Here is a 12,094-nt window from a genome sequence, read left to right on the forward strand (position 1 = left end):
CTGTAGTGCATGTTAAAAGCTCAAAAAATGCTAGGAAAATGAGTAAAATTATTATGTCAGGCAACATAATATAATAGGAAGAGCTGTGGATTTAGAGGCAAGAAACCTGAATTTGTACCCTAGTTGTCTTTTGTTGAATATGAAAACTTATATAATTCCAAAAGATCAGAAACAACCTGAGTGTCCACCAATAAGGAACTAGTTCAATAAACTATGGAGCATCCATACTTAGACTACTGTATCAGTCTTTTATTCTACTATAGCAAATTACCATACACTTGGTAATTCCCTGGTTTGTGGCTCCTTCCTTCACCTTCAAAGCCAATGTCCAGTTGAGTTATTCTTACATCACATCATTCAAATCTTCCCTTTGCCTCCCTTTCCTACTTTTAAGGGCCCTTGGGCCCACAGGATAATCCAGGATAAAATATTTCAAGGTCAGTTTATTGGCACTCTTAATTCCATTTATTACCTTACTTCCCCTCTGCCATATAAGGTAATTTAGTAAAAGGTTCCGGATGTTAGGATCCAGAGTGTAAACATGTTTGCTTAGCACATCTGTTAAAAAAACCAGGAAACTCTCTGTTTTGATAGAGAAAATTCTCAAAGACATATTATTATTATGTTAAAAATGTAAGGCAAAAAAGTGTAAAAAGTACACTATCTTTTATGTAGAAAAGGGAGGAAATAAGAATATATATTCATAGTTGGTTATATTTGCATAAAAAACCAGAGAAGATATACAAGAAATATTAAAGTGGTTACAGACAGACAAGAATAGCATGGAGAGTGGGAGGATGGGGAATGGGATGGAATAAGATTTTTCAATATATCTTTTAAAATTAATTTGTATTTTAAACCACGTAAATATATGTTATTATTTTTTTAATTCAAAAGATTCATAATTGCCCCCAAACCCCTATTATTCACTTGATAGTCAAAACCTTTGTTTCGGAGAGCCTATGTATCACCGACCTTGTTACTTTTCTTAAATTAACTCTTCTAATAGACATATCCTCCCATTTGGCTTATATCAAGCAGTTAGTTCTCTAATATGACATTCACAGACTTCATGAAAGTCTGCATCTTTTGCAAGGCTTTTGCAGTTTCACTTTGCAATCTATTTGCACTGTATTATGAGATGTTTTCAACATCTAGCATTGCAGCAGTGTGAATGCTACAACTAAATATGGAGAATATTTTCAGGTGGGCATTCATTTTATAAGTGGTTAAGTAGGGAACATGTAGAAATTTGGATAATAATTAGGTAAAGCTGTTAAATACACTTGGACCTATTTTAGTATTTACATTCTTGCAAAAATCCTTTAACCGTTATACCTTAAATCTAGTGGTAATACTGTAGTTTAATTTATCTAATAGTATGTCTCTATCATTAATCAGTCTTCTACTTTCAAAATATTTCATGACTTCTGTCACGTTGACTTTTTCTAGTCAGGTTTACTGAGTTACACTTTATATACAGTAAAATTCCTTTTTAGGTATTGAGATCTATGAGTTGTGAAAAACAAAAACTGCTATGTAACCACCACAACAATGGAGACATAGAATATTTCCATCACCTGAAAAAGTAATCTTTCATGCTCTTTTTTAGTCAATGCCCTAACCCCACTCTCAGTCCTTGCTAACTACTGATCTGATTTCTGTCCTTATAGTATTATCTTTTGTATAAAGTTATATAAGTGCAGTGACAGTAGTATATAGCCTTTATGTCCAACTTATTTTATTTAGCATGCTGCCTTTGAGATTCATCCATGTTGTAGGATGTACCACAGTACTTCATTTCTTTAATTGCTGAATAGTGCTCCATTGTATGACTATACCAAAATTTGTTTGTCCATTCATCAGTTGATAGACATTTGGGTTAATTCCAGTTTAGGACAATTATGAATAAAACTACTATAAAAGAAACCACACAAATGTATGATCACATTTTTTTCATTTATCATGGATAAATACCTAGAAGTAGGATTGCTGGGTTGAATGGGAAATGTATCTATAACATTGTAAAATTTTTTAGAAATAACTACCAAACCGCTTTCCAAAGTACCTATACCATTTTGTATTTTCATCAACAATGAATGAGAGTTCTAGTTGCTCCTTATCTTTGTTACTTATATTATCAATTTGCTTAATTTTCATCATTTTAATAGGTACAGTGTTATCTGATTGTGGTTCGTATTTCCTTAATGGCTAATGATAAGCATTATTTTACGAGCTTATTTATCATTCATATTTCCTCTTTGGTAAAGTCCTTGCTTAAATATTTTGCCCATTTATTATTTATTATTAAATTACAAGTTATTTAAATATTTTGTACAAGTATAATGTTTTATAAATATTTTCTTCCAGTCTGTAGCTTTTCTTTTCATTTTCTCAACAGTGTAATATTATCATTTGAAGAGAAGTTTTTAATTTTGATGAAGTCCAATGTATCAATATTTTTATAGTTCATACTTTTTGTTTCAGAAATCTCTGCCTATCTCAAGGTCATATGGATTTTCTCCTGTTTTCTTCTAGAAGTTATATAGTTTTAAGTTTATAGCTATTTATATGATTCATTTGAATTACTTTTTGCATTGCATGTGAGGCAGTAGTTAAGGTGTTTTTTTTTTTTTTTAATTTACAAATGGATATCCAATTGCACTATTTGTTGCAAAGATTAGCCTTTCTCCATTGGATTACCTCTGCAACTTTGTTGAAAATCAACTGACCATATAGGTATAGGTCTATTTCTAGACTCTGTTTCATTGATCTTTATTTCTACTATTCTTTCACCAATATTACAGTCTTGATTACTGTAGATTTTTTAGTAAGTCTTGAAATCAAGATGTGTAAGTCCTCAAAATTTGTTCTTTCTTACAAAATAGTATGGGCTATTCCAAAGCTTTTCTTTTTTATATACATTTAAGAAATAGCTTGGCATTTTCTACAAAAAAAGTCTACAAAAAGATTTTGATCAGGATCATGTTGGGTCTGTAGATCAGTCTAGGGAGAATAAACATCATAATACTATTGAGACTTTGAATGAATTAATACTATATATTTCCCAGTTTATTTAGGAACATTTTAATTCTTGAATAAGGAGTTGAGATTTTATCAGGTGCCAAAAAATTCATTGGAATTTTAATTGAAATTGCATTAAATATACTTCTATAAATCACAATAAACATATCTCCTCTTTTTCAATGACTATAATTTTTATTAGGTTTCCTACATAGAATTATTCAAATATCATTTAATGGCATATGTAAATAAAAGTATTTAATACTTTACTATTTCCAATAAACATGAATCCTATAACATACTCTTTGCAAAATGATTTCTGGGGTGGAATAACTCAGGAAATATCACATTTAATATGTAGCCTCCGGATTCAGATTTGCATTGGTCATTGGCTTTACTTGGTAATTGGGTATTATAAACATTCTAAAATTATTTATTTTGACTTCATGTTATTTTGTTTCTACATTTTAAAATCTACTTTCATAAAAGATTAATTTGTACTCTCTTCTTGTTATTTTTAGAAGGATGATTAGGCTTACCAGATGAAATCAATTACAAACCTTCCCCTGTATTTCCATGTCCTGGGAAAATATAAATTGTATAGTAAATTATTCTCTCAGGTATTTAATATGATTTTGCACACACACATGAAAGGTGACACTTGTTACCAAGGGTAATAACAATAGTTTTCTTCAACATTCATTGCACTTTAATTTCTTTCATACTTTCATTGCATTTTAAACTTTAAAAAATATTTTCTATTTAAGTGTTTTTCAAAAGCAAACATAGTAGATGGGATTAAGTGTAAAATGGTTTAGGTGAGACTTATTATATAGACAAAACCTTGATTTTTGATATTATCCAGTCTACTGCTCAAGTTTCTAGTGTTGAATCCAAATCCCTTGAAAATCTGGCACAATGAAATAAGTAGACCGCCAAAAGAAGGGGCCACTGAAGAGTGTATAAATATGAAGAGATGTACATATTCAGAATGATCAGGCTTTCAGCTTGACAGACTAGAGAGAGCAATGAAAAGGTGATACTCACATCTGAGTTAAAGCGAAGCTGACAGACATTACAAGAAATAACTTGTTTCTTCTTCGGGGGAATCGACACTCCAAATGTGTGGTTAATTACTGCTTTTTGCACAGGATCCATCTAAAGAACAAATGATAAAATAGTCAATTTATAGCTTCAAAGGATAGACAATAGTGTGAGCAAGTAAAAGTAGCTTTATTATTCCTTAAGGTTTTAACTTTTCATTCCCAAACAAGAATAATAAAGAGTCTAATTCAATACCAATCTACTCACCTCCAGGAATTAAAAACAAAATAAAACAAACTGTTTTGAAATCATAACACAAATCATTGGAGAACCCAACAACCCAAGAAATCATATATCTATATAAGGAGACTTGGAAAACCTTAGAAGAATCATAAAACAAACAAAAAAAATTAAGATCCAAAGGTCAAGGCTAAAATTAACTTGTTTTCTCTATATGAGGTGATAATAGTTACAATAATCTAAAATGACCTGTATGACAATTGTTACAGATATATTTAAGTTTCTTAATTTTTGATTTATGACAGTCATAAATGATAGGCTCATATCATACAATAGAAATGTTTGTCTTTATTTTCAAATAATTTATTACTTTTCATGTACCATAGATTGAAATACTGGAAATGCCTGTCACAAATGCTCATTACAGATTGGTTACTATGCAACCCTTGTCTAAAAAAAGTAGTTTTGACTTATAACTTGTGACTTTCCTCTTTGGTTTGCATACACCATACAGTGATGAAAGTATTCGACCAAAGAAAGAGTATGGCACAAAGCCATAGAAATACTTGGGAAAAGAAATAACACTATTTGCAGAATCTATAAAAAGAAACACAGCAGTGATTCACTTCGGTACTCCAAATAATAATCTCTAGCATTAACATCAGACAACTGGCAGTTCAAAAAACAATGTGGATGATAAACAAAGCGTTACTTATAAACAGATGTAACATGAACAAGGACAGATACACTGACACCATTGTCTAGGAAATCTCTTAAGGTTAGAGTTTAGGATTGGATTAGTTGATGATATTTAGTAGAGGGGAGAAACAAAGACTATCCCTGACTGGGACTACACGTCAACAAAGTGTAAAATTAGTGATTAAAAGAACTTAAATAAATTAGAAAGGAGGATGGAAAACAGAATTATCAAACAGTAAAGTAGCCTATTTTTCACTACAAGTTTAACAATGATGATGGGACATTGAATTTCCACTATAAAAAACAGTTATGTGCTTTAGGGCAATAAAAATTTAAAGAAGTGAGTTTTCTAGAGTGATAGAACAATTCTATAACCTGATTGTAGTGGTGGTTACATAGATTTATATGTGTTAAAATTCATAGAACTACACACACTCCCTAAAAATCAATTATATCAAATTTTATTTAATGAGAATAAAAAAAAAATCAACAACCCTCTACGGGCAAAGAAAATCTCAAAATGTCAAAAAAAAAAACCAAAAACAAAACCCCCCAAAAAACCCTATTCACTTTCTTAGCTTATTCACAAGTGCATACACTTAAGTCTAATTCATCCATTTGTGAGATGTGAAACTATACTTTTTGATTGTTACTAGAGATGGCAGATTAGTTTGAACAGGAAATAGCCTACCCGTATTGACAGGACAAAAAAAAATACACTGTTTTGGAAAGTTAAAAAATAATAGCATTTTATTGGGATAGTTTCTGTTCTCAGGCTCTAAAATACCTATCTGGTGACATGTAAACTACATGGGTTAAAACTATATAAATATTTCCCAAACACCAGTTTTTGTATGCCACTTTCATTTTTAAATAATGAAAACATTTTTCAATTACAGTTGGCACAAGATATTATATTACCTTCAGGTATACAATATAGTAATTCGATATTTATATAACTTACAAAATGATCACTCTGATAAATCTAGTACCCATCTGACACCATACATAGTTATTACAATATTATTGAATATATTCCTTGTGCTATACTTTATATCTCCACGACTATTTTGTAACTCCAATTTATACTTCTTAATCCCTTCCTCCTTTTCACTCCCTCCCATCTGGCAACTATCAAAAGGTTCTCTGTATCTATGAATTTGTTTCTGTTTTGTTTATTTTATTATTTAGATTCCACATGTAAGTGAAATCATATGGCATTTGTTTCTCTGACTTACTCCACTCAGCACAATACCCTCTAGGCACATCCATGTTGTTGCAGATGGCAGGATTTCATTGTTTTTTATGATGAACAATATTCCATTGTATATGTTCCACCTGTTCTTTATCCATTCATCCACTGATGGACAACCAGATGCCTCCATATCTTGGCTATTGTAAATAATGCTGCAATAAACATATGATTCACATGTCCCTTTGAAGTAGTGTTTTGGGTTTCTTCAGATAATACTCAAAAGTGGGATAACTAGGTTCTTGTCTCTTGTTATAGCCTTTGTTTTTAAAATTTGTTTTGTCTGGTACAAGTATTGCCACCCCAGATTTTTTGTTTATTTGTTTCCATTTTCATAAAGTATCTTTTTCCATCTCTTTAATTTTTGTGTGTGTCTTTTGATCTGAAGTGAGTCTCCTATAGGCATATATGTAAGAGTTTTGTTTTCTTGTCTATTCAGCCACCCATGTCTTTTGATTGGAGCATTTAATCCATTTACATTTAAACTAATTGTGGCTAGATATGTAGCTATTGCCATTTTATTATTCATATTTTTGGTTTTTTCTTCTTCTTAAAGAATTTCCTTTAACATTTCTTGCAATATTGGTTTGGTTGTGATGAATTCTTTTAGTTTTTTTCTTATCTGGGAAGCTCTTTATCTGTCCTTTGATTCTAAATGATAGACTTGCTGGGTAATCTTGGTCATGGGTCCTTGCTTTTCATCACTTTGAACATTTTATCCCAATCCCTTTGGCCTGCAACTTTTCTGTTGAGAAATCAGTTGACAGTCTTATGGGAGTTCCCTTTTAGATAACTAATTGTTTTTCTCTTGCTCCTTTTAAGATTCTTTCTTTGTCTTTAACCTTTGGCATTTTAATTATAATGTGTCTTGGTATGGGTCTCTTTGAGTTCATCTTGTTTGGGATTCTCTGTGCTTCCTGGGTTTGTATGTCTATTTCCTTTGCCAGGTTAGGGAAGTTTTCATTATTTCTTCAAATAGACTTTCAATTTCTTGCTCTCTCTCTCCTCCTTCTGGTACCCCTATGATGTAATGTTGGTACACCTGATATTGTCCTAGAGGCCTCTTAAACTATCCTCATTTTTTGGTTTGTTTTTTCTTGTTGCTGTTCTAATTGGGTGTTTTCTGCTACCTTATCTTCTAAATCACTGACTCGATCCTCTGCTTCATTTAATCTATTATTGATACCAAGGTATTCCACATTTCAGTTATTGTATTTTTCATTTCTGACTGGCTCTTTTTATGTTTCCTATCTCTATTTTTATGTTTTCTATCTCTTTGTTAAAGTTCTCACTGAGTTCAGCTACTCTTCCTTGAAGTTCAGTGAGCATCCTTATAACTATTGTTTTGAACTCTGTATCTGGTAGATTGCCTGTCCATTTTCTCTCCATTTTCTCTCCATTCTCTCCATTTTCTCTCCTCCCTATGTTGTTTCTATATATTAGTGGGGCTGCCATGTCTCCTGGTCTTAGTAGAGTGACCTTATGTAGTTGGTGTCCTGTGGAGCCCAGTGGCACAATCTCCCTGGTCACCTGAGCCGGGTGCTCCAGGTGTGTCCCTTGTATGGGTTGTAGTTGAGCCTTGGTTGCTGTTTGCATGTCAGTGAGAGGGATTCCCCCTCAGGCTGATTTGTTGTGAGGACTGACCACTGACTACAATGGAGGAGCTGTTGTGCAGGGGCTGACCCTACAGAGCAGGATTTGCTTTAACAGAGCTCTGATGCCTTCCCAGTATGCCTTTTGAGTGTGTTGTCTTTGGATGTGGCCTCAGGTTGTGCTCCAGCTCAGTCTGAAGCTAGTCAGTGGGTATGCCAGTCCTGGAGCATCTTGAGAAGGGCCCTGACACAAGCCATGCTCTGGGCCACCTGACATGAACTCCAAGCAATCCAAAGATGGCCACCACTCATACTGGGTGCCTGGAGAGACTGAACTGTGAACTGAGATTGGCTGCTACTAATGCTTGGTGAGAAGCTGCTCAGCAAAAGGTATGGAGCATGCCAAGTCCAGATTATGCTTGTTTGAGTTATGTGAACCTCTGAGAGATTTTAGGAAGTCCACAGCATGAGCAAAGACAGGCCATTTGCATGGGAAAGCCACTGGAAGGAGCTCAAGTGGGCCTGCAAATTGGGTGGAGTGGGGTCACGGGGAATCACGAGGGCTGAGTAACCAGTTTAGCCAGGTTGATGGAGACTCGGATGTGGTGACCACTTGTGTCTGCACACCGTGAATGGGGAGAACTCAACTAAGAGACAATGGATTCTGCTAGGACTTCTGTCTGGGAGAGAGCTCCCCCTCCAGCCCTCATACTAAAAAGCTAGACCACTCATTTCCTCCCAGTGTGTCCCTGGCACCTTTCAAGCTGCTGCCCCAGAGCTAGAGCTTAGGGTGAGTGAATATGTCGCAGAGTAAGTAAATGCACTGGCCCTTTCAGAGGAACCCCTGGGATGCTCACAGTCCTTCCTTTCACTCAGCTACAATATCCGCTGATTTTTCACATTTAGATTTTGTGGAGACTTCTTTTCCTGGCACTGAAATCTTTGACTGGGGAGCCCGGGGTGGGGCTGGTACCTCTTGCTCCTCCAGGGGATCTCTGCCTCAATATATTCCTCCCAATTTTTAACTGCCACACACAGGTGTCAGATCAGCTCATTCTGCAGCTCTGCCTCTCCTACTAGTCTCGAGGTGGCTTCTTCTGTATGTCCTTAATTGCAGAACTGTTCAGCTAGACTTCAGGTGATTTTCCATGATGGTTGTTCTGTAGTTTAGCTGTAATTTTGATGTGGTCATGAGAGGAGGCAAGCACAGCATTTACTTATTCCTCTTTCTTGACCAGAAATTCCTGCATGCCACTTACATTATTTTGCCATATCCATTTACTATTGTGTTATTATTATTCAGTTAATATTTTTTCTTTAAATTAAATAAAATATACTTTAAAAATATAGCAACATTTATGAAGTCATAGTTTTAATGTACATGCTTTTTTATTAACACTAAAATGTAAAACTTTCATCATCTAAAATAAATATATATATCCTAGTTGTTCCCATACCACAAAATAGAAACATAGACAAAACAAACATCTACAAAGATCTAGTTCCAAGTTTTTAGTAAACCAAGATATCTTTTGACAGCTCTAACATGACCCTTGAACAGAAATATTCCCTTTAAATTTTTGAAATTGTTAGCTGCCTACATAATTTTTTAAATAACTCCTGATACAAATTTATTCTACTCAAATTTCATATTTGTACATCAGATTGAAAATAACTGTTTATATTCCCAAGGCTGAAAGCTCTCTGTCCCTAAAAGTGAATTGTGCTGAGCATTCCACATACAAAGGCAAATGAGTTCCCAGACAGTTGCTCCCTAAAAAGCAAATTAAAAAGGTTCCTTCATGAAACTCTAACCAGAAATGGCTTCTCTATCACATACACAGTCCTACTTGTCCCCATAAAATCAACTAAATAAACACAGCCCCTTTACCCTATTTCTTGTCATCTGTCATTAACTCTTGCTGCCTATCCATCTTTTGATTACTTATCATAAATCATATGAAAATTTTATCCTCCATGTTTCTCACTGAGATGGTTTTCTATTTTCTAACTTGATTCTCTATTTTCTTTTAGGTAGTATTTTTTTTTTTCCTGTCTAAATCTTTTATCTTCCTCTGCCTATTTATCACAGAATTCTATAATTAATTTCTCATTCATCATTTGGGGAACATGATTTAGTTGAAAGAAAACGTTAAGTGGTATAAAAAAAGAATGTTCCACTTGATAATTCATCTGATACCTTGAAACAGACACTGTCTAGATGATGTTTTGAGTATTTACCATCTGACGCAATAACTACAAATACCTGAGTCATTTCTGTGTGATCCAGACTTGGCAAGAACATAGAAAATGTTTTCATATACCTTTCTCTTTTGTTTTATGAGTATAAAGTGGTAAAATCTTGATCTTTTTATTCTTATGATACTCTAAATGTTAGATGAAAATAATAATTATGATATAAACTTTTAAAAGTTCTCTGCTAATTCAATATCAGTTCTCTATAATCATAATGAGATATGTATAACTAAATCAATGGTAATTATTTTATTCAATCATCAATTTTCAGGATGAATAAAATATTCATGAATAATTAAAACATTCCCATAAATCCTAAAATGTGATAAATGCAAGTGATTCAATTTAGTAAGCCAAAACTATGTATCTATATAATAATGATTTCATAAACATAATACTCAATAAATTACTGGAGGTTTTGCAATTATAAGACACACTCATATTTAAGATTCAATAGCCATTTTATAGACATATGAATGTTAAAAATGAATAAGTGTTTCAAACATCTTTATTAAAACATTTTTATCACTTTTAAATGAACAAATTCCTTGTTAAATACTCATATTAAATTAGCTCATGTTAGTTCCATTGCACAAGAAAGCTGTCTGTGGATTGAGAAGATTGAGATTCATTGGTAAATAACGCTGAAAAAGCTTTTTTTTTTTTTAAGAAAATAAAAGCCCTACCATATTGCTCTAACTGCTAAGTTTCCTTACCTGACAGAATTTATTGGTCCCAAATAAGCCTCTTCTTTTCTAAAAAAGTAAAAGTTAGAAGTAGTAATCTGGAATTTTGAGGCTAGTAAGCACATTACATGAAATTTTTAAAAATCCATTTTCTTTGCTCATCTCTAATTAAAAAGCCTGAAATATTAACTAAAAAGCAACAAGAGTTAACACTTGCCACTTTATGCAAGACCTATGAGTGCAATTAACGGGTAGGTAATAAAAATGAAAGATGAGTTGTGGCTGTTACCAGGCACTGAGGAGATAATTGGAGGCTATGTATGGACAAATTAACTATTATATTATATTACTTATAAAGGAAATTAATGAAGCTGGCCTATCACACCATCTATTATATTTTCAATATCAAAATAAGAACAAACAGGTATCTTTGGTGTATTCACCAAATTTATGGAACCAAAAAATCTGTGTGAATTTTTTAAAAGATCATTACTTTCACTAAGTATACCAAATAGTGATTTATATCTTACAGTGTTAGCAATCATATAAAAATATGCAGCTGCAAATAAAGCCTAGCCACAGAGAAAAGAAACACTCTGCAGCACTTCACTAAAGGCAGGATGAACACTACAGGAGGAGAGAGAATATCTAAGGTAGGGGCTATATGATGAAATGACTTAATATTGGATGATATTTTGATTCTAGATAATTTTTTTAGATGGAACTTTAGGCAAGAAAATAGAATTACAAACTTTTCAACTATTTCAACAATTTCAAGAGTCCTGAAGTTTGAATTTTCTTCTTCTCAGAGTCTTAAAATGATTTCACTAGCCATCAAGAGGGACTGGGTATGGGAGTAAACTGAACACCACCACATTAAAAAGCAAAAAGAACTGCTCAAGAATTATACAAGGCTTTCTTCCATGTGGTTAAATAGCTGGGTCCCAACTATTTTTAAATAAGGGGAAATTTCACCTTAAACTTAGCCATCTACTTTAACCAATGTTCTAAACAGCATTCAGTAAGAACTTATTATACAATATCATAGGGACACTAACTTTTCTACTAAACAGAAGAAATCAAGTTTTTTACTTTAAAAATGTAAAAATCAGTCATCCAACAAACATTTCTGGAGGACTAATGTGTTTCAGATGCTGTCCCAGTTAGATGGGGTAGGATGAGTCAAACACAAGAAAGGACCTAATTATAAAAGTTAAAAAGTGAAAAAGATAGTATAAACTCTGTTTAGTTGGAGGCTGGACAAATAAGTGACCATTAAGCACACACACACACAAAAGATG

General features: G+C 33.1%; 1 protein-coding gene across 7 annotated transcripts in view; it reads right to left on the bottom strand.

Annotated features, from left to right (window-relative positions):
• ZNF385B (zinc finger protein 385B) overlaps positions 1 to 12,094 on the bottom strand; it is a 344,341-nt gene that overhangs the window by 38,736 nt on the left and 293,511 nt on the right. For 4 of the 7 annotated variants that reach the window (XM_039855974.1, XM_039855976.1, XM_039855978.1 and 1 more), the window contains 2 exons: positions 10,824 to 10,862; positions 4,072 to 4,182 (listed from right to left, as the gene is read on the bottom strand). In XM_039855974.1, coding sequence (XP_039711908.1) covers positions 4,072 to 4,182; positions 10,824 to 10,862 — 150 coding nt within the window. The remainder of the gene's footprint in view (positions 1 to 4,071; positions 4,183 to 10,823; positions 10,863 to 12,094) is intronic. The other 3 variants (XM_039855975.1, XM_039855979.1, XM_039855980.1) reach the window with 1 other exon arrangement.

Source organism: Pteropus medius, unplaced genomic scaffold (genome assembly GCF_902729225.1).
Source record: "Pteropus medius unplaced genomic scaffold, Ma_sr-lr_union100, whole genome shotgun sequence".
Taxonomy (NCBI): domain Eukaryota; kingdom Metazoa; phylum Chordata; class Mammalia; order Chiroptera; family Pteropodidae; genus Pteropus; species Pteropus medius.